This window comes from Xyrauchen texanus, chromosome 35 (assembly GCF_025860055.1).
Source record: "Xyrauchen texanus isolate HMW12.3.18 chromosome 35, RBS_HiC_50CHRs, whole genome shotgun sequence".
Taxonomy (NCBI): domain Eukaryota; kingdom Metazoa; phylum Chordata; class Actinopteri; order Cypriniformes; family Catostomidae; genus Xyrauchen; species Xyrauchen texanus.
This window is the reverse complement of record NC_068310.1, coordinates 33581958-33606820: the sequence shown is the minus strand read 5'-3', so window position 1 is coordinate 33606820 and position 24863 is coordinate 33581958. Positions and strand designations below refer to the sequence as shown.

Below are 24863 nucleotides of genomic sequence, written 5' to 3'. Positions count from 1 at the left end.
ATGGAGGCCGCTCCCCTGTCCCTGCCGGTGCTCACGATCACAGAGGCTGTTCCCCTGTCACTACCTGTGTCCATGATCACAGATCGTTCCCCTGTCCCTTCCTGTACTCGCAGCCACAAAGACTGTTCCCCCTTCCACGGCGTTACTCCCTGAGACTTCCATGTTCCAGATACAGTATGTAATGTTTAAATGTCTTTTTTTTTTTTTTTCTCCTCAAGGTTTTCATGTCTTATTTTGACATTAATTTACTGTGTCTGGTCATGTGTTTTAGTCATGTGGTTTCCTTTTTACCTCATGTTTTATGTGTCTTGTTCTTATTGGTTCTTGGTTTATTAGTCTTGTCTTTTCATTGGTTCATGTTTATTAGTCTTGTTATCCTGTTTATCAGTTCTGTCACTGGTCCCTATGTTATTAGTTCAGTATGTTATCTTGTTAACCCTAATCTTTGTATTGAAGCCCTCATGTTTGTCTCTGTCTTTTTGAGTATTGTGATTTGTTTAATCCGGTAACGTTGTCCTTTAATTCTTGTTCTTTTTTTGTTATCTTATGGTCACATCATGTCAAGTCAGTAAAGTCTAGTTTCTTGTTTTGTATCTGTTATTTCATTGGCACTGTATAATAAACTGCACTTTTGTTCCCTCTACATCATCTTTGCTTACCTCTGCAATCCCAAACATTACACGCATGAAGCACATCTTTAGATTACCTGATAAATTTAACCGTGCAGTTGCTTCTGTTGAGATGCTCGCAAATGTTTGTTGGTATTATTATTTATAATGTAAAATATATATAACATGGTCACAGTACTGTGAAGTGTTACCAAAAACAATAAAAATATGCAATTATAAGATGTAAAATAAGTGTATATTTTTCTTCTCTAGAACACAAGCTTTTAGAAGAATAACAGTGCAAGTCAACAGGGTCTAAAACTTTGAAGCTAAAAAAGCACAAAGGTCTAAGTAATCCATAACTTAAAGTAATTAGTAATGTGATTCGTTTTTTGGATCAAATAATAAGAATGCTGATTACGATTATGATAAATAATTAGTCATTTGTAGTGGATTGCTTTTTTAAAGTGCCTTACCCAACACTGATAATTACACATATAGAAAATAATAATGCATCATTTCTAGCACAGCAACTAAACTTGCATACTCCGCAAGTTGTACATTGTAATGCCTGGTTTTCTGCCTTTATAAAAGCATGCATGGAAATATAGAACTGTACAGTAGGCTATATGCAACAGAGCTATTTACAGTGACCAATTTACATATATTACAAGTCATATGGCAAAAGCTATATACATATATGTATTATTTTACATCTTTTGAAACTACAGCCAAAGGCAGCTGAGCGACAGTATAAACGATTGGACTTGTGGGCTGTCTCATGTTTTTTCCCGGCCTCTGTCTCTTTAATAAACTCGTGGTTATCTAGTGTAACAAATGTCTCGCTGCCATCATCAAGTCCAGGCGAGGAGGGAGGAGGAGGAGTTTTTAATGTTCAGTTTGTTCTGTGGATCGATGTTTGCTGCTGGCATCGCCGTATGTGCGCGCGCGATATACACTATTTCATACACACGCCTTCTTTTCCTGTCCTTTTCGCACTACGTCTCATACGAGACCGGGAGTCTAAGATTGACGGCATTCGTCCCTTCTGGCTTTGGGAACAAAAAGAACACAAGATAAGAGACGGAAAGGAAAAAGCAAATTAAAACAATCCGCCATAGATCTATCTCTCTAGGAAGGAGAGGTGTATATATATATATATATATATACATATACATATATATCTATATGTATATATATTAGAGAGACACCTGATTTTGTCCTGGACAGCGTTTCTGATATTCTGGATTGTACGGAAGAGAAGTGCGTTAGAGAGTCGCGATTGCGCGTATATGGACTCTATCAGAGCGCTTATACTGAATTTCACCTGGGCTCAAATTCACTGTACGTGAACTAAAGAGAGTTGAACATGCCAAGGAGGAAACAGCAGGCACCCAAGCGGGCTACGGGTAAGGATTCAACCTGACTCCTATCATTTCACATTTATCCCGACATGATATGTGGGGTTCATTCGTTTTTAATGACACGAAGGATGCATTTGTATTTGAATGAATCTCTTGAATCGCATTAATCATAAAAAGAAAATGAAACCGCTGTTGTCTTAGAAAGATTATGTTTATTGACAGAGACTACTGGAAGTGAATTAGCGGTTACGTTTACTACTCGCTCCTCTTAGCATGACAGTGTGTAGCGATGATGTAAATGAATCTTAAAATTTTTCTAAGTCTGTTTCAATTATATATGTGTCGGCTTGAATTGTGTTTGGATCTAAAAGTTTATAAAAGTTCGAAACTTTCACCAGATTTATTTATTATAATTTTTTTTTTAAGAACGTCGCGTGACGCGTTTCAGCAAACGATTCGAATGAGCCGAGTTGAGCGATGCCGGAATGAAATACCGCTTTTGGATCCATTCCGAACATCGCTTGAACTTTCTATGAACCCCGTAATATCTCACACAGACATACGGACACACGCATACAGCGCAAAAATGGAGTGTAGAACGCGCGCACACTCGCGCGTGCGCTCAAGAGCCCGAAATACGCGCGAATAACCCCTGTTTGCGTCTTCACGTGAAAACTTTAGTTTTGCTCTCTTTTAACTTCTGAATTGTTACAATATATGCTATTGCTTCACAGTATGTGTCTCAACAATTTAGTGAGACTTTACTCAGATAGCGTTTTTGGGCAATATTCTGAATAAATGATGTTGTCGTGGCAAGACTAATCCCATTTTCATCTTTTGTTTAGCAGAAACGACAAATGTAATGTAGGATTTGTATTTTTATTACTTGATACAGTAGTTGTATGCTAATGTTGTCAGAACCCTGCTTAGGTAGATTGTCTCAAAACCTTCTAAGCTCCCTACCTATGCAGCAGGGCTGTAGCTAGTTTGGTGAAAGGTGCAACAATTCTAGGGGCCCAAAGTTCCAGGGGGGCCCATGACAAATTCTAAATTGTATTATTATAGTAGGTAAGGGGTCCAGAATGACTTGCAACGACCCTGCTAGGCAGCATTTGATGTGTTCAAAACGTGCCTATGATGCTAAAATATGCTGTCTAGGTAGGGAGCTCACTAGGATTTTCAGACACATTCGATATTCTCATGCACTGCAATGCAACTGGCAGTATACCAGAAGGGTTTGCAACACTCACTGTAACATTTTCTTTTTTTTTCCTTTGCCCCCTCAGGCTTTGATTTGGCATATGATAGATCACATGTCATGTTGTATTTATTGATAGATTCATTTCTAATAGATGCATTTATTACCGGTTCTTTGTTAGCCTTCTAATGACCTCAGGGGGTGTTCGGATTATTAAATGGTTTTACAACACTAATGGTTTATCAAAGTAAAGTCTGTCATCCCCCCACAATATTTGGGGTGATTTCCAAGGTGACTACACTGTAAAAAGTGAAACTCTATAGACATTTCTACCTGATCTGCCCAATTTATAATAAAACATTATTTTTAGAGAAGTGGGCGATAATTAAACATTGGATGGTATCAAACGTAGCAATTGAAAGTGCATGCGGTGGTTTGGTTTTGTTGTGTACGTTGACACCAGATGCTTTCGAGTCTTTATGAGGTAAAAGGATGATCACTCTTTATGATAGCAGTAGACAAACCCCACAGATGGTTGCATGGTCTTCCAGCAATGGTGGATCTTAAAACCCCCTGAAGATGGTAAGTCCCTTCTTCCCCTTTTCTACTTTCTCTGTCACTTTCCCTCACAAGCTTTTCGCTCCCCCTAAAAGCACCGTTGCCTGTAACAAAGGCGGGCACAATTATTGGGTGAACTTTTGCGTAGATTCCTAAGCGATCCCTTTACACGCTCTGGGCCCGCTCGCCTGTAATCTGGTAAATGTGTCAGCCCTATGGAGAAATAAGCCTTCCAGAAGAGTTTCTTCATTGTTGAGGTAATTGTCTCCTCTTTGACAGGCACATTCATCAGTGGCTTAATGGTCAATCAAAAGTTGGCAGGCAGAGTGTTTTCATTCTTTCCTATCCACTACATTAGGAATACTTAATCAAAATGTCTCCCGGTAATGGCTGTGAAGAGTTCATGTCTGACTGATCCGTTGTCTGCGCAGATAGAAAATTAACAGCTCGGCGCAGGAGAGATGTGGGCCCGCAGATAAACAAATTGTGCATTAATATTTCATCTGCGAGACCTGGGATGTACTATCAGCGGCGGAATATTCCAGGCCCGTGTTGTCATTTCTCTTCCTGGCCCCCCTGACCCACCCCAACCCCCCACCTATATTCTTGAAGGCTTTTTGCAGCTGTAACTCATTTCCCTTGATGACTTTACTGTGGTTACAGAGAGTGACGACAAATTGATTACCTGGCAGAGCAAGAGTGGAGCGGGGAGAGAGACGCAACTGACAGTCATGTTATAATAATATGTTTAATGATGTGTGGAGGGGTGAACAAGGAGAGGGAGAGGTATTAAAATAAGACCAGAGAAGATGCAAGGAATGAGATTTTTTTATTGATTTATTTTTTACACGCAGCCCCTCCCCCCCTTCTTATTTCAATTTTTCGTTCAATCTTTTAAGATGTAGAGGTTTCTGGGAATGAAATGGCTTTCATTTCATAATGTGGCAGCGCTATTCGCAGCTCTCCTTCTTCACTGCGGAACGCAGCAAAAGAGCAAAGACGCATCCTTGCAGAATCACACAATTAATATTGGTCGTGTGACTTCAGTTTGCAGTCACTAGAAGGTCAGACGTATTGCATTTACTGTATCTGAAAAGTCAACGTAAAATATTATATGATTTGAACGTTGTGAAATGAACTTGTTTTGATACTTTTGGCCCTAAAAAGAAACGTTAAAGCATATAAATAAAATAAATAAAAACTAATTCTCTCGTCAGAATGAAGAGAAGAGAACGATGGGACTGATTCGCGATTATTTGCACTAGGTCTGAGTGAAATGTATATGTGATTATTTTGCTAGCGATATAAAAGCGATATAAAATCGCTACTATTTTAATGCACATTGTATTTGGTCAATACATTTCTTAGAGACCTCCCTTGTCTCACGACTCAAAAGTATTAGAACGCTTTGAAAATAATAGAATCTCTGATTTAAATGTCAGTAAAAACGTGGTTTGAATTGCAACGTTTGATTCAGTTGCTCTTATTCAGTGACTAGTTCGCATCCGTTCTCCATATGGCATTTCTCGTGAAATATTAGTGACATTATTAGTGAAATAAGTAGAAAATTAATAAATAATGTACATGTAGGTAAAAATATATATACACTTTGCTACAATGTAAAGTAGTGAGTGTACAGCTTGTATAACAGTGTAAATTTGCTGCCTCCTCAAAATAACTCAACACACAGCCATTAATGTCTAAACCGCTGGCAACAAAAGTGAGTACACCCCTAAGAGAAAATGTCCAAATTGTGTTGAGTTATTTTGAGGGGACAGCAAATTTACACTGTTATACAAGCTGTACACTCACTACTTTACATTGTAGCAAAGTGTCATTTCTTCAGTGTTGTCACATGAAAAGATATAATCAATGCCTTGCCTTGCCTTGCCTTATATATATATACAGCATACTGTAAATGATGATAAAATATGATTTATCCTTGTGTTCATTTAGTGAAAAAGAGTATAGAAACAGACCCAATGTTGAAGAATGGCAACATTTTATTAGTATTTTAAATGTATATTAAAGACTGTAAAAAAACTACACATAACAGTAGCATAATACTTTGAACTGTATCAAAACAAAGGTTTTTGTGTGACAAAATTAGCATATTTGGTGCGGCTGTGGCTAAGGTGGTAGAACGGGTTGTCCTCTAATCGCAGGGTTGGCAGTTCGATTCCTGGCCCATATGACTCCACATGGTGAAGGGTCCTTGGGCAAGACACTGAACCCCAAGTTGCTCCCAATGGCAGGTTAGTGCCTTGCATGGCAGCTCTACTGTCATTGGTGTCTGAATGTGTGTGTGTGTGTGAATGGGTGAATGAGTCACAGTGTAAAGCGCTTTGACCCAATTATAATATATGTATTATAATAAGTGGCTTCCTAAAAATAATATAATGGAAGATAAAAACATATATCAATATCAAGAAATACTGTATATTTAAAAACAATCTAGCTAGTCCTAGTCCATATAATTTTAACATATAGATGTTTTTTGCGTACCATGCAGTAAGTCCTATGATCTTTGTCACTGGCTTATGTTTCTAAACAGGTTTTGAATGGCTCGTACTTCAAACCTCCCAATTTGTTTTTAACAAGATAAATTGGAAAACAGACAAAGGCATTAAGTGTTGCAGTGCCAATAAGTGAGTGACAGGAGCTTCTGGGAATTGGCTAACACATAGTCCTCTTAAAGTGGTCTGTTCTGGAAATATCTGAGGATCAAGGCAGATGTTGTTTGTCTAGGTAGAGACAATCCAGCACAGATATTCACACAAACAACCAGAATTTAAAGGGATAGTTCACCCAAAAATGAAAGTTCTTAGGCTGTGTTCAGACTGCAGGTAAATCAGATTTTTCTCAAATCAGATCTTTTCAGGCAGACTGTCCGCTCTATTAATTGCAAGATTTGCGCGTTCAGACATAACCAACATATCTGCATGAGTTACTTTGAAAATAACAGAATCCCTTATTTAAATGTCGATGTATTTAATGAATGGGTTGCTTTGGTAACGACGTATGCCTACCCACGTGACGATGCTTTCTAAACAGATGCGAGAAAAATGGAGGTGCATCAACTCGTCAAATAAGAGCCCCGTCCAGTCGCGGTGCAGAACTCCTCCGTCACACAAGAAAAACTCAGCGATGGAGGAGACTGGTAAATACTGTGATGCTCCGCGCTGCAGTCACCGATTCTTAGCGTTATCGTTGTGTGCCGTGTTGAGAGTGATCGCAAAAGACCAATTGAAATCTTCACATTTCTGCCATTTAACCCTCTAAACATTCACTTCCATTGTAAGTGCCTTACTGTAGAAAAAGGAGAGACAAGTCTAAATTATTTTTCATGGTAATCAACATTGTGCCACAATGAGGTAGACAAAAGAAATATTCAGTGCAAAGGAAATAACGCCCAATAGCGTCCGTTCCTTTATCTGTGCTTGAAATTGATACAAAATTACACAATGAAGATCTTATTATTACATTAATACATTTTTATGAATCAGCATTAGAGTTTTGTTCTTGCTTTTGATTGCCCACAATTTAAACAGGGAACATGTTTGTTTAATGATTTTATTATTACCAAGAATGCTAAAAAGGAGTGTTCAGGCCACACCGTCAATACATAGCCGTCTTTCCCATATTTAAAAGTATGATCAAAATGCAGCGATTCCTTTTTGTCTTGTACAGTGCTAATACCCCAGTCTTTGTTTACATGACTGTAACAGTTAAACCACAGCAACGTTTATCCTGTCTCAGTGGCGGTGATGTCATGATATATCCGCCAACAAGCCCCGACAGTGGCAGGTGGATCTGGCAGTATCACTTTGTGAGGCTTTACTCTGGGAGTCAGACTGAGTGGTTATTTGGCTAGGTGAGAGAGAAGAAGCCTCCCGTGCCCTGGAGCGAAGAGGAAAAAAAAGTCTGCGTCCTGATTGGACCGAGCACCGCTTTGCCTCGTACCCCCGCTCTCACAGCCGCACCGTTCACCTTGCCTTCCCTCCGAGACCTGCGCCAGTTTCCAGGCAAATGACACAATTTGATACGCCAGTGGGACAATCAGGCAGGTTAATGTTTTTATGCGCTCGTCGCCGCAGAAAAGCTATTTCTGTGTCTTTTTTTCTTCATTAAACACAATAGTCGTGAGGTTATGAAGAGACTTTATTGCATTCAGGCCCAAACTCATTACTCCTGCCAGACAGCCGAGTATAAAATACATTTTCAAAATGGCATTTTGTAGCCGGTCTCGGCCGATAGCAGGTCTGGGAGATTGAGGGCAAGAAGAGGGAGTTGATCTGTGTCAATTTCTCGAGTGAAAGTCAGACTGGCGGGGAAAGGCCTAACAACAACACAAAACGCCTTTTGTGCACATGGTATTTGATTACCGGCAGGAATTTTGATGGTGTTGCAGTGCACAAGTGTACAGTTAAAATGATCACTTTGGATGCCAATTGCACCTGCCGAATGGATAGGGATAATCTTTTAAACATCTTCTGAAACTAGTTCTTACTCTTTCACAGAGGACAAAGAGTGTGAATGGACTCTCACCACGGCAGGCCATATGGTTCCAAAGTTGTTCAAAACAATCAGTGTGGACTCATGTTACCATGTCCAGATGGATTTCAGACGGGGTGCTGTGTCAGGGCGAGAACTGTGACTTGGGATCGGGTTTTAGATCTCTCTGTCATATTTACCCCTTTCCTCTGTGATAGGATCATGTTGATATGAACACAAAAGCCTTATTCTGTTTTGAAGGTGTTGAGATCACAACAGAATTAGACTGACACGATGTACCTAGTACTTACTACACAAGATACCCATGTTTTCTTGTTGTTAAAGGTTTTATTTATTTATGATATAGCGAGAGACCGATATACTGGCCAGACATTGATCGATATTTGGCCATGTTGAGAATTGAGATTATAAACCTTGTTGTTAATTTGGAATAAATGCATGTAAAACTGCATTCTAAAATGGATAGATTTATTACATTTGCATAAATATGTGTAAAATGTTCATTATAAAATAGATTATATATATATATATATATATATATATATATATATATATATATATATATATATATATATATATATATAAATAATAATGATTCATTATTAATATTTATTTTAATCTTGTTTTTTATATATATATTAATATATTTGTTTTATAAAAATTCTGAATATTTAAATAATGTTGATTTTAAAACCATTTTTTTATACCTCTCCTTGAGTAGTTTATAGTTATAATATACAGTATTTCACACATGAACACAGTCAACACATGTGTAGTACATTGTTGATATGTGTTTGAAGCCTGTTTTCTAATTATAGAATTATATTCTTAAACTATTTTATTGATAGACCAATATATCGGCAAAGCTGATTATTTATAAATTAGAAATATGTGTTAAATGCTCATTATAAAAGACAATGCTTTGATATACACACCTTTGACCACATAAGTTGCTAAGTTTATGTCAACCTACAGTACGATTTATGAGCTATTTTACTTGATGGAGTTGTTTATGTTTATATTGTTACTGCTATATATGTAGTAAATAAAAAAGGATCCAAACATTATTATAACTAATATGCATTTTAAAAGTTTTATTTATAATATTAATATATTTTGTTTTCATTAATTTTTTTAACCATTTAATGTTTGTATAATTTAATGCAAAACTGATAATTATTATTTATATACATATTCTCATTTGTATCAGGTACTGAAAAAATCGTGTTTGTTAATTTCTAATAAATATATTTAAAATTAAAATGAATATTTTCCATATTTATTAATTCAAAAATTGTGTATTCATTTAAAAATAATTGATTAAAACAAATAATAATTAATCAAAATGTTCTTAGTAAAATATGTAATTTTTATAAATTATGTAAAATAATGTAATTATTTTTAATGTAATTGTTTTTAAAATGTTCTCTTAATTTCAGAACTGATATTTATTGCTTTTATGCACATTGCCATCAGTATTGGCTGCTGAAAAACATGTGTTTGTTCACTTCTAATAAATACCTTTAATATTTGTTTTTGATTTTTATTCATTTAAAAGCAAATTAAATAGTAATGAATTCAAATATGATTAGTAATTATTAGTTATAATTAATATTAGTAATAATATGTGTTTTAATAATTTCATTTTAATATTAATATATATTTTTTTAATGACCATTTACCATTTTTACTGTTTAATGCAGAACTGATATTTATTTGATAACGTATATTTTTTTTTTAAATGTTGATGATTTAAAGTAAAACTGGCTCTCACAATCTCTCCTTGAATAAAAAGTTGTAGGTATTTCTACAAATAAACATGCTCAGCACATGTGTAGTACCTTGTTGATACAGTATGTGTATGAAGCGTGACTAACCATGTTTGATTGCATTATTTTGCAGCTTGTGAGACTTGTCTGTAACTCGACCTCTTGTTGCTTGTGTTCCTATGTGAAACACATCTTCTCCCCGGTCTCCTTATGGTCAATGTAAAAACAGCAGAAAACAGTGTAGCTTAAAAAGACAGAAAACTTAATTAATCAAAAAATTGTCCACAGTGTGCCTGATTTGCATCCAATCAAGTGCTTAATGAGTATCAATTAAGATGTATTATGCAAATTAACCCTGGCCTGCTACAGTCTATGGGGCAGGAGCTATGACAATATTTTGCTAATGGCGCAATCTGTAACAATTAGAAAACTTTAGCTAGTTCACATTACGTGTCGGGCCAGAGGGTCTTCAGGTAAATATGCTGTGCTTATCATGTATCACTTAACAACCAACCTAGATTTATAATTTAGTTTTTATATTTTCATTCATAACTGTCTTGCAAAATTACCCCTAATTTCATGATGTATTTACCAGTTAGTGCAATCTTAGCTTTACAGGCACTCGAATTATTAGTAATATTATTAAACCTCCGCCTATAGCGGCCTGGGTAGCTCAGTGAGTATTGACGCTGACTACCACCCCTTTAGTCGTGAGTTCGAATCAGGGTGTGCTGAGTGACTCCAGCCAGGTCTCCTAAGCAACCAAATTGGCCCAGTTACTAGGGAAGGTAGAGTCACATGGGGTAACCTCATCATGGTTGTGCGTTAATTGTGGAGAGTAGCATGAGCCTCCACATGCTGTGAGTCTATGCTGTGTCATGCACCTGTTATTGCGCGGATTGACTGTCTCAGAATTGGCGGCAACTGAGGCTTGTCCTCCATCACCCGGATTGAGGTGAGTAACCTTGCCACCACGAGGGCCTAGTAAGTAGTGGGAATTGGGCATTTACAAAAACAGCCTTTACTTTGAGGGGTTTTTAATGAAAACATCTGTGAAAATCACATTGATTAATGCATGCAATAAATGCACAGCTACTATACTTGTTTAAAATCTTAAAGAAGGCTGTATCCTTCTCACTACCTCACTGGCAGGTGTCCAAAAACAGCACCAAGACATAAACCCTAGGCCTTTCTTTGTGTATCTTCATTTAACATGGCTGTTGATGGCTTTCCGACAGCTTTATAGCTGACAAGTTTCATGGCACGTCATGCCGTGCAATTACACGGAAACTAATTTGATGAATCAACTCGATATTCCCGAGTCCTGGCTGGCCTTTAAGTCCATTTTCTACCTAGAGGTCAGAGCTCGAAGAGTTTCGCCCGAGCTGTCAGCATGCTAATTACTGTTTGCATGAATCAAGAAGTTCTTGTAGACAAAGATCAGGAGGGCACGATTATTATACAATAAGCAAACAAGATTGTTAGTCATACAGTACTTATGTTGGAAGACCATTTTAGAGTGAATCATTTACATATTTGTGCTCTTTAGTAAACATAAGAGAGAAAAAGTTTTAACTGAATTTCTCAAAGCAGACAGAGTTTTTATTCTCTATATACATACAGTATATTTATATATTTCTCTCTGTGTAGTTGCAGAAGAATCTAATTTTGTGCGTCGGCAATCCAAAGGCTTGCTAACTGTAGCCAGTTACTTAAACTGCTGTTGACTACTACTATTACTATCATTTGATCCAGAAAAAATGCAGAATCTTAAATTGTGGAGTGGAGGGGGGCGGGGCCGGGTCGGAATATCACGCGCCCGGTCCCCAATCGGCCTGATGAGGCGCGCAAGGGATAAAGGCGACCGGTGACGATGGTTCGAGAGAGAGAGAATTACGGGCATGTCCGTCTTGTGTGTGTTTGTTTATGCTTTTGGTTTAAGTTTTCATTAAAATTATGATTTATGTTGACAAGCCGGTTCTCGCCTCCTCCTTGCCCATCCTTTAACTGTGTTACATAAATATTTCTCGAAATCTCCAAATCTGTGAAACAAACCTCTTTTACCTTTCATGTAGCTTTAAATACAACTGTACTGCAATGGAGCCATCTAATAAATGCAAATGAATATTTACTTTTAACAATAACTTTTCACAACAGAACTCTCCCAATATATTTTAACGCTCTGATTGGAATCGCAAAGACACTGTGCGTGCGGTAAGTCTGCCATAATAAAATGTCTTGTTTGTGTCCTTGCAGAAATTCAGTGTAGACGCCCGCACGAGCCGCGGCGCTCTTCTGAAACTAACAGCTTAATTGAAACACATTAAACAGCACTGACAGCTTGGGTGTCCTTGCAGGATATAGAATAATTCAGTTGTACTTACAACTTGATTAACAGTACCGGATGAACATATTAATGGTTAGAGGTATTGTGGACGATACAGGATTTCTCAATTTGTTTTATCCTTTTTATTAAATATAACATAAATATTCAATATTTTGCCCAGGTCTACTTTGTACATATTTTTGCAGTTAAATTGCATGATTCTTCATATATAACTTGGAAAATTCCTGTTAGAACAACATAAACAGCATTGGAAAGCATAAATGAAATTGTGCATTTGCAAGCATACCAAGCAAATTCAGCTTCATTTACAGAAAAGACATGTCATCTATACTCTTTCATTAAAGGGATAGTTCACCCACAAATTTAAATTCTCTCATTATTTACTCACCCTCTTGCCATCCCATATTTGTATGACTTTCTTTCTTCTGCAGAACACAAACAAAGATTTTTAGACGAATATTTCAGCTCTGTTGGTCCATTTAGTGCAAGTGAATTGTGGCCAGAACTTTGAAGCTCCAAAAAGCAATTATATTGTTTCAGAAGACATGGATTTAACCACTTGGGTCATGTGATTGACTTGTATGCTACCTTTATGTGCTTTTTGGAGCTTCAAAGATCTGGCCACTATTCACTTGCACTAAATGGACCAACAGAGCAAAAAACTCTCGTGAATGTGCATAGGAGGGCTGTATGAAAGTAGATTTATAGTTACAAAAATGCCTTAAATCTTGATCTGTTTCTCAGAGTCACCTATCATATCACTTGTGAAGACATGGATTTAACCACTTGAGTTGTATGGATTACTTTTATTCTGCCTTTATGTGCTTTTTGGAGATGAGATATTCTTCTAAAAATCTTTGTTTGCACATCTGGGCAAATAAAATTCAAATTACATCATGAGTAAATGATGAGAGAATTAAAATTTTACATAATGTACAGATCTGTATACTGGCCTTGCCAGTTAGATTACACATTATTCAAGATTCAATGCTTGACATCAGCCTTACAAAATAGACATTCAGCATTGTCTTTGTTAGAAATGAACAGCAATAAGAATTTGCTAAGAACTGATGGCCCTTATAATGAGTGTATGACTAATATTGCAATTTAGAAAAAGAAAATAAATGTGAGCCAACCATTGAAATTATGCAGCATTGCACTCGGCAGTGAAGACGAACTCTCTCCCCTAAAGATCCTAGCAAATGTAATTTCTCCTATTAATTGCTGTGCCCTCTTGAAGCATTTTCCAACTTTGCAAACGCCTCAATCATTTTAGGGAGGCTGTGAATGGTGGAAATGAGTGTGATGGAGCCCCTTTTATCTTGTCTTTTACATGTCAAATAGAAAGTTGAACTTCATGTGAAAGAATTTTGCTGAGGCCCACAATTTGTTCCACATCCACATATATGTTAATCGACATAACTAACATTAACGTTTCTAGCAGAATTCTCATATCTTTTTTAGATTTAAAGTGATAGTTCACCCAAAAATGAAAATGATCTCATGATTTACTCACCCTCCTGGCATTCCAGATGTGCATGACTTTCTGTCTTCTGCAGAACACAAATGAAGATTTTTAGAAGGATAGTTCAGCTCTGTAGGTCCATACAATGAAAGTGAATGGGTGCCAACATTTTTAATCTCCAAATCCACATAAAGGGAGCTTAAAAGTAACCTATATGACTTCAGTAGTTAAATCCATGTGTCAGACATGATATGATAGGTGTGGGTGAGAAACAGATCAATATTAAAGTCATTTTTTAGCATAAATTCTCCCTGCCCAGTAGGGGCTAATATGCAAGAAGAATGTGAATCACCAAAAACAGGAGAAAGTGAAATTGAAAGAATAAAGATTTAAAGATTGTTCTGTTTCTCACTCATACCTATCATATCACTTCAGAAGATATGGATTTAATGACCAGAGTTGTCTGAAGTACCTTTATGCTCCCTTTATGTGGGTTTTGGAGCTTCAAAATGTTGGCACCCATTCACTTGCATTTTCTGGACCTTCTGAGCTGAGATATTTGTATATTTTTCTTCAAATGTGTTCTGCTGAAGAAATGAAGTCATGCACATTAGGAATGCCTAATGTCAGAATTTTCATTTTTGACTGAATTCTTCCTTTAAACGTCTTTGAATGCATTTCTAATGAAAAGATTCCACTCGTAGTCTAACACACTACGCCAAATTCACCATATTAGAGTACAAATCTACTTCGGCATGACTGAATTATACAAACAGCTAATATTAAGATTCAGAATTCTCCCATAAAACTTAACATGGCACCCGTCAACAAACCTTGACCGTATACCAAATCATAAACCCCACGCATCTGCTTGAATTTGTCAATGTGGGCATTCCTGCAACATTTTTGCTGTCACGTCACACCCCTTACCGTTTTGTAAATCTGAAAAAGGGGATTTCCTCAAAGAAGGGATTTATAGCTTCATGCCGGCTTCACATGATTGATAGCGTACAGTGGAGCCTTTCTACAGGAAGACGCATGCCTTACGGTGGACCAACTGCATCTGTCTGAAACACAACATGATGCCAGGCCTTTCTGAACGCATTTGAGTCAAAGGTTACAGTAACATTCATTTGGTTGTGGACTGGAGTTAAAGGGATAGTTTACCCCAAAATAACAATTCTGTCATTTACTCACCCTCATGTGACCCAAATGACTTTCTTTCTTCAGTGGAACACCAAAGGAGCAGTTTTCAAGAATGTCCGAGTTGCTTGCTTTCATAAAGTGGAAGTTGATGGGGACCAGGGGCAGTCAAGCTCCAAAAAGTACAATTAAATCATAATGAAAGTAGTGCATATGACTTATACACAGTATTGCTAGTCTACTGAAGACATTTGATAGCTTTCTGTCAGGGACAGACTGAAAAGTTGTTATTCTTCTTGCTTGAATACTGTGGTCACCATTGACTTTCATTGTATGGAAAAGTCATGCAGGTTTATAATGAAATGAGGGTTAATAAATTATTTTTGGGTGTACTATCCATTTCAGTCACTTGCTGGATGTGCAAGTGACTGGAGGTCGTGTATGTTGGTCAAATTTGGGAGATTTGAACTTTAAGGCTTATGATTCACTGAGATTTGACTCACATCTGAATTATATGTTTTTGTTTTGTTTATATAAGAAAATCAGTATAAATACGATAGAGTTTCAGGCCGTCTGGTGCTTGGATGCATTCCAGAGCTTTGCAGATTCACAATTCTGAAATACAAAAACTAGATATAGGTAAAGAGCCACATGTGTTTCTTATTGTTAATAAGACTATATTTTTGGACTCTTAAACATTAACATTTAACATTATGGTTTTTATGTAAATAAATAAATAAAGGTACATTTCGAGTTTCAACATTATTTATATTTCAGACCTTTGTTTTGTTGGAAAAGAAACAAATAGCTTCATACCATGAGACCCTCATTTGGTTTTTGACCTTTGAAAATGTGTAAAATGTAACAATTTACAGATGGAGCCACATTCAAAGCTCCATTTCTCTGGGGTTTAACCATATTGAGCCTTAAAACGGTCTCATCCCAGATATTCTGCAGAACACAAATTAAGATTTTTAGAAGAATATCTCAGCTGTGTAGGTCCATACAATGCAAGTGAATGGGTGCCAAAATGTTGGAGCTTCACAATCCAAATAAAGGGAGCGTATAAGTATTCCATATGACACCAGTAGTTAAATCCATGACTTCTAAAGTAATATGATAGGTGTGGGTGAGAAACAGATTCATATTTAAGTCATTTTTTATCATAAATTCTCCTCCATGACCAGTAGGAGGCGATATGCATGAAAACTGTGAATCACCAAAAACAGAAGGATAAGTGAAGGAAAAAGACTAAAATATTAGACTTTTCCCCACACACACCTATCATATCACTTCAGAAGATATAGATTTAACCACCAGAGCCGTATGGAGTACTTTTATGTTGCCCTTATGTGGATTATGGAGCTTCAAGATTTTGGCACCCATTCACTGTATGGATCTACAGAGCTTCATTTGTGTTCTGCAGAAGAAAGTCATACACATCTTTGATGGCATGAGGGTGAGAAAATGATGAGATTATTTTCATTTTTGAGTGAAATAACCCTTTCAATATCAAAATACAAAAAGGAAAGTTTGTTCTGAACCAGAATTTAAACAGATATTAAGATATCTGGCACACTTCTGGAGGTATATGGACTGTATAGTACAACAAGGGGTGCTGAACAGATTTTAATAACAGACCAATTTTCAGTACCTCTGTGTAAATATAAAATAATGACATGCACTGCCACCTTTCTAAGGTAATTGTTTTGACCTGTGGTTTTGCTCCAAAGCCACAGGCGAAAATGGTAATTTGACCCACCTTTAAAAATAATAGATTACTCAGTAAATATTGATCCCTTTCCCAAATATCAGCTGGGAAAGTTTCTGAATTTTGGTTGATTTTTTTATGGAAAACACAAAACCAAAATTGGCCCCATTTGCTTTTTAGAGAAATGATCCTGGTCATATTCTAAAGAAGTTTTTTTTTTATTTCCTTTAATTGAAAAAGTAATCACTTTCTCTAACTTTGAAGCAACTTTTTGCTGCTCATATACTGTATACAAGGCTTTGTGGGCGGGGGAAATTAATTTTAACAAATAATATCATAGCCTACTTTGCACTATCCAATAAAATCCCAAAGTCCCTTCCTACATTATATTCCCCAGAGCCTCTGAATCATTCCTGCAATCCACTCATCCCCTTCTCCGGTTAATTTTTCACCTCACTGTTCCCAGAGTTCCCTCACAGGGGGCACACATCTGTCTGTCTGCCGTTCTGTCGGCTCGCTTGAATTTCCCCTCCAAGGCGCACTGTTTAAAGATGTGCAGCTGCCTCACTGTGAGCCAAGAACGGCCACCATGGAGGACTGTAGTTAGTCCGTCACTAGCTGGGTTTGCTTGAGTGGAGCCATGTGCGCCTGAGCCTGGGAGGCTGCGGTCCTTGCTGGGATAAGCGCTTTAATACCTGCCATTACGCTGCCAGAGGGAGTCATTAGGAACCAACGGATCTTGTTGCAGATCACAGTTAAATGAATGTCGGCCCTCATTTTGCACCGGACGAGTCCCATCAGGGTGCCAATGAGACCCAATGACCCTCAAGAGCAGTCTGTGCCTGCGAACCGCCTCCTGTCTGAAAACTCTCCTACCATGCTGAAAAACAGCCTAAACCAGCAATGACTGGTTTCCCCATTAGTCTGGTTTGCTGGTTTTAGAGGGTAAATGAGCACCTGTCAGCTGGTCAGGCTGGGAGACCATCTTTAACCAGACTAGAAAACCAGTTTTTTTTTTTTTTTAGCAGGGTACTGCAATTGTTACTGCGAGCATGTAATTTGTTAGCTGTGATTTATGATTTGGTAATTTTTTTGTCGTGCATTTTCAAAATTTATAGCCATGTCTGAATGGGAAGCTCAATAATCTTCTGCTAAAATTGCTCCCATTTGTCATGATAGAGAAACTCTAAGTTCTTTTTAATATTTTCTCTTTTTTAAGCTCATTGTCAGTTATATCCAAAATTCTTGGGGCCTTTTTCATGAAACATGAGCAGAATGAATTTCTGTGTGAATTGTTCATAAATCCAATTGTTGCATTGAATTGTATGCAGCGTTTTAACTAAGCATTGTTTTCACAGAAATGTGTTGTTCATGTTTCCTACATTTACACTTGTTCTGAAGAAAATGTGAGTGGTGCTTGCCAATGCAAAACTCAGATGGTTGCCAGGGTGTACTCTGGGTTTTTTAGAGAGCTGCTATGAAGTAACTAGTGTGTTGTTAGTGTGTTTTAGGTTGTTACTTACAGGCCCTAATCAAAATTGCCCATCTTGATGTCTATACGATATTCTGATCTCTAGATATGACTCAGGTCTCTCCTTTAATTTGAGTGTATGGGATTTTTTCACCTGTTTCACTGTTTTATCCAAAGTCATGTAGATAAAGAAAAGAACAACCCCCACTCCTCACTAAGCATGATCCGAGATTTTTTAACACTTACGTTTTATAAGTTCAACATCTATGGTTTGTTCAGATCCCTTCCTCTTAAGTATTATGATCCACTGCTCTACTGTAGCTCAGAGCCCACCCGTGATTTTATTAGATTTTATTTCACATTTTAATGTCAGTGGAAATGTACTGTTTTGTGTTCGCATCGGCACAGCGCACCCATAAGCTGGCATGCAGGAGGGAATCATAGAGATGTGTTCTATTTAAAAGAGGGGCTTCCTGGTGATTGTACAGATACACAAAACCATGTGCCAGCCTGCAAACAGATGGCATAAGCGTGATGGCGCCTTCGTGGTCTACTTACACTACATTTATTTCCTTTTTTATGCTTGATGCTGGTGTAACAAGAGTAGAGATGTGATAGAGATGTGATAAATTCAGTTTATGAAGGATTTTATTACATTGCTTGCTTTAGGAATCGATTATGGTTCATATTTAGAACCGGATACATTTTTTGAAAGATACTAGACCAGATTAATTTTTATGCTGTTTGGTTCCATTAACAGTTCTTGAATGTCTGCATTTTTCCGCCAATGTGGACAGAAAATAAAACAATATTACAGTGTTTTCTGCACCCCTGCCGAATATACAGTCCCACAAGCAAAATAAATAGTTTTAACGTTGTGGGCTTGCAGTGTGAATTGAATGTAATGAGAGTGAAAGAATGGGTGGCTTGAAATAATACAAAATAATAAATATACATTTTCTCTATTGAAACGTCAAGAATCAGTCTCAAAATGAATAATCAATTGAATAGGTCAATCAACCATGAACACATACGTTATCTATTCAAATTGGTCAGTAAGACTCACGAATCAGCCACAGACATATATGTTTTCTATTTGAATTGGTCAATATGACTCACAAATCAGCCATGAACACATTCAGTAAGTTATCTATTTGAATTAGTCTAGAAGACTCATGAATCAGCCACTAACACATAAGTTATCTATTTGAATTGGTCAATATGACTCATGAATCAGCCACTAACACGTAAGTTATCTATTTGAATCGTTTAATAAGACTCATGAATCAGCCAAGAACACATATAGTAAATTATCTGTTTGAATCGTTTAATAAGACTCATGAATCAGTGACGAACACATATAGTAAGTTATCTATTTGAATCGTTTAATAAGACTCATGAATCAGCCAAGAACACATATAGTAAGTTATCTATTTGAATCGTTTAATAAGACTCATGAATCAGTGACGAACACATTCGTTTTCTATTGGTATTGGTCAGTACGACTCATGAGTCAGCCAAGAACTCATATAGTAAGTTATCTATTTGAATCGTTTAAAAAGACTCATGAATCAGTGATGAACACATACGTTTTCTATTGGTATTGGTCAATACGACACATGAGTCAGCCAAGAACTAATATAGTAAGTTATCTATTTGAATCGGTTAATAAGACTCATGAATCAGCCACGAACACATACATTAAGTTATCTATTTGAATCGTTTAATAAGACTCATGAATCAGCCAAGAACACATATAGTAAATTATCTATTTGAATCGTTTAATAAGACTCATGAATCAGTGACGAACACATACGTTTTCTATTGGTATTGGTCAATATGACTCATGAGTCAGCCAAGAACTCATATAGTAAGTTATCTATTTGAATCGTTTAATAAGACTCATGAATCAGTGACGAACACATACTTTTCTATTGGTATTGGTCAATACGACTCATGAGTCAGCCAAGAATTCATATAGTAAGTTATCTATTTGAATCGGTTAATAAGACTCATGAATCAGCCACGAACACATATAGTAAGTTATCTATTTGAATCGTTTAATAAGACTCATGAATCAGTGACGAACACATACGTTTTCTATTGGTATTGGTCAATACGACTCATGAGTCAGCCAAGAACTCATATAGTAAGTTATCTATTTGAATCGTTTAATAAGACTCATGAATCAGTGATGAACACATACGTTTTCTATTGGTATTGGTCAATACGACTCATGAGTCAGCCAAGAACTCATATAGTAAGTTATCTATTTGAATCGGTTAATAAGACTCATGAATCAGCCACGAACACATACATTAAGTTATCTATTTGAATCGTTTAATAAGACTCATGAATCAGCCAAGAACACATATAGTAAATTATGTATTTGAATCGTTTAATAAGACTCATGAATCAGTGACGAACACATACGTTTTCTATTGGTATTGGTCAATATGACTCATGAGTCAGCCAAGAACACATATAGTAAGTTATCTATTTGAATCGTTTAATAAGACTCATGAATCAGTGATGAACACATACGTTTTCTATTGGTATTGGTCAATATGACTCATGAGTCAGCCAAGAACTCATATAGTAAGTTATCTATTTGAATCGTTTAATAAGACTCATGAATCAGTGATGAACACATACGTTTTCTATTGGTATTGGTCAATATGACTCATGAGTCAGCCAAGAACTCATACATTAATTTATCTATTTGAATCGATTAATAAGACTCATGAATCAGCCACGTACACATACGTTATAAATTTGAATCTGCCAATATGACTTATGAATCAGTCACAAACACATAAGTTGACGTTTTGAATCCATCAAGAAGACTCACAAATCAGCCACGAAAACACAACTCATCTATTTGAACAGTTCAAAAAGACTCAACATCAGTCACAAACTCATACGAGTTATTGGTTTGAATCAGTCAAAAAGACTTAAAGTAGTTAAATGTGGTAAGTTATATGCATTCAGTACTAAGTTTTGTCGTAATAAATGGTACATTAATGATTCTTTGTTACTAATAAATGATGCTTTAAAAAGACACATTAAAACATGCAAGCAAAATTTTGTTTAGTATATTTGCAAGTACTGTGTATAGTTAGGACCAATTATTCTTCAAGCAATAAAAGAATCATTAATGGAATCGTTTAGGATTCCACTAAAGCATTTAGAATGCCTTACGATTCCCATCCCTAATATTGCAGATGTTCAGATGCACAAAAAACATGAGAAACATCAATATTTGTTATAATGCTGCAGTTAGCTGTACCGAATTAGCTTGTGATTTTATTCAATTATAAATCTTGCCTTTGTGCCCTGTATGGGTTTGATTCACTGCAGATTGTTCTCAGAGTGCTTGTGTTACGTTTGACCTGGCACTGGCCCCCATGGCCCTGATTTGCAGGGGCCCATGGGAGCTTCCTGAAGGCCTGATTCGGTTCTCATTGCGTCCTGTCTGCTTTACTTGAGCTGATCAATCACAGAGACAAATGTGTCTGTCACCACACACGTGGCCACTGCCGCACCTGCTCGATACACCCACGCTGAACACTGGCATCTTAGTGGCCCTTGATAGATGTTCCTTACATGAAAATGTGTTTGTGCACATCCCTGTATCTTGTGTTTGTTTGTTCGAGGGGTCATTTTGCCAAATGTCCCTTTAAGGGTCTGTATTAGGGTTCATTTAAATGTTTTTATGAGCTATTTGTTAATTGAATAGTCAGTCATATATGTGTTAGGAATGGCAGAATGTTCTTTTTTGGGGATGAAATATTACTTAAATGTCATAATTAAGAGCTTTGTTTTGTAGTGATGTACTGTACATTTTCTACATGTGTATGGTTGTGTGTGTGTGTTCTAGCTTCACTGGTAGTGTGTGGCAGTGGCCCAGGCTTGAGGTAGCACACGGTGTCCAGAACCCTCCATCAGGGACCTCATCAGCCTCTGAATTTCCTTCCCCTCTCGCCTCGGGCCATCCATATTCATTTCCTGGACTGATTTAGGCCCAATGAAGAAAGAAAGCTGGCTTCTTTTTATTCCCCCCGCCTGTCCTCATGCCTGGCCCCCTACGTGACAACAAACAGTAATTGCGTTGGATTAGGATGATAGTATCCAAGACCTGGGTCAAATACCTGTTTGTGAGATCCCCACGCTAGTGCTCGCACGATTCTATGTTTACGTGCTCTGCTGCCTTTCAAGCATTCAGAAATGACACATGCAGTTTTTGCATGTGAAACGAAATAAAAATATAAAGGTCGGTCTGTTTAGTCACACAAAAAACAGTATCTTATTATGCGAAGCACAAGTTCTAATGACAGCAAAATTTTGACTGTAAGACTGTAAGAAACTTTTGAATAAAAAGAACAAGCCAAAATTTCTGAACGAAAACAAAATGTGGGTATTCATTGGCACAAAAAAGGTATCATATTACAAAAAGCGCAAGTGCAAACAACAGCTTACATTGGCGTAGCTAGTTAGCGTGATCAAAATTGAACACACATATTGTTTAAAAACTATTGCGCCATTTATTGAAGAATTATCATGCTAGCCTTCGTTCATTTGACCGATTCAATTCAATTTTTTATCTTTCAGATAATTCAGATATGACACATGCTGTTTTTGCCTTTATAACTAAATAAAAATGTATCGTTTACATAAAGCACAAGTAAGTACAGATGACAGCAAAATGGTGATTGTAAAATATAAAAATTGACCAAACAAAATTGTTTCAAACTGAACAAACGAATGTTACTGTGAAACAAAAATAAAATAAAATAATAATAATAATAGTTGCTCCGTTTATGGAAAAAAAAATAAACAGTACAAACAATAGCAAAATGTTTGCAAAATATCACTTGTGAATGGAGAATGAAAGCGAACATTTTAAATGTACGCTTAAATACATAAACAGAATAAATACATAAATAATATGTTTGTTGACACAAAAAATGTATAATTTTACAGAAAATTAAAGTGCCAGCGACAGCTAAAAATAGCTAGTTAATGTTATCAAAATGTAAAAGATTTGTTAAAAAAAATATCATACTGTTGATTAAAGCATTTAACATAATTTTCTAAACAATTGTTTATGTAAAAGTAGAAATAAATAAATACAAAATTTACTCTATTTAGTGCCGCAAAAAATACTTTGTACCATTTTATGAAAAGCACAAGAGCAATCAAAAGCAAATTGTTGACTGTAAAATGTGTAAAATATCATACTTTTTAACAAAAATACAAATTCCGAAAATCACAAGTGCAAACTACAGCTAAATGTTCGCGTAACTAGTTAGCGTTATCAAAATTATACACACTTTTTTTTACAAAATACGACACTGTTGATTGTAACATATTCAAACAAAACTTTCTAAACTATTTTTGCTTTGAAACTAAATCTAAATCTGTTTCTTGACGCAAGAAAAAACAACTACTTTGTTGGCTACCTTAGCACGAAATGCACAAACGTTGTCATTGCTACTGTAGGTAACATCACGAAAATCAAACATACTTTTTGTTTTTTACACGTTATCATACTGTCAATCAAAGAATATAAATGTACATTTCTAACTGAACCTTCTGATATCATATCACTTGATTCTTTTAAAAAGAAGCCACGTTAGCTATGTTTTTTTTTTGTTTTGTTTTTTTTTGCCAGGGTTTTTTTGTCTTTGATGTGTGCTTTTCTGAGTGTCTGTCATCTTAAACAAAGAGGTGATGCGCCGAGCCATTGTTGGATAGGATGATATCGTTACATTAGCCGCACACACCAGAATCAAACCCCATGATTACACTGGTGGGTGTAGCTTTTTGTTCTTCCGGGGGGAGGGGGGGGGAGAGGAAATTGACGGTAATAAAAAAGAAGTCAGATGACTTAACTCTGTAATTACCAGCCTGCTTTCATGATCGCATATTCTATTTAAGAGCTCAATCTCCCAATGGCTGCTACTTACCAGTTGAGATTAATCCTACCATTAAACCTTTAGCATTTGGAGAATGCAAACTTTCGTGAAAAGATTGTCTGTACAAAGTCTAGATGTACATTAGTCTCTTGCTCTCTAAATCTTTCATCTATGTTCGACATCAAACGACACACACTCGCACACACGCAGATAAAGTCACCTAATCATGAGTGATTGGAATGTTCGTCCGCCTACAGGCATATTGAAGAGACACAGACTGCGGTTTGCAAACATCCCACATTGATCATTATTCATGAAAGACAGTCATAGAAAGGTTCTGCCTTATTTCTCTGAAAATATGCTTGGTATTGCTGAATATAGAGACAGGCCGCATAAAGGATTTCAGTTAGACTTGAGCACATGACTCTAAATGCTGCATAACATGTGTGTGTTTATGTGGGTGGATGGGTTTTATGCATGCATGACTGTTTGTTTGTTTGTTTGTTTGTTTGTTTGTTTGTATTTTGTTTGTTTGCTTGCTTGTTCCTTGACAAAATTATAGCAGTTACATTTGAGCACGTTTGAACGTATGTTAAATGGATATTTATTTTTATAGCCATTTGAGGCTGTATGTATAGAAGTGTGTTTGTTATTAGGGCTGGCTATATTTTGAATATTCACAAGGTAGCTGAGATGATGAAATTAAGTTACATTGTGAACATCATGTTGATTTTATTGTGCATTAATTTATTTATTCAGTTTACGAATGCAGGCGATAACAAATTAAGCTTCAAAT

At 36.5% G+C, this 24863-nt stretch overlaps 1 protein-coding gene across 1 annotated transcript in view; it reads left to right on the top strand.

Moving 5' to 3' along the window:
* The first annotated feature begins 1480 nt into the window (after positions 1-1480).
* LOC127629254 (teashirt homolog 2-like) overlaps positions 1481-24863 on the top strand; it is a 74243-nt gene continuing 50860 nt past the window's right edge. The window contains exon 1 of the mRNA XM_052106402.1: positions 1481-2017. Within this exon, the coding sequence (XP_051962362.1) occupies positions 1978-2017 (40 nt within the window). The 5' untranslated portion in view covers positions 1481-1977. The remainder of the gene's footprint in view (positions 2018-24863) is intronic.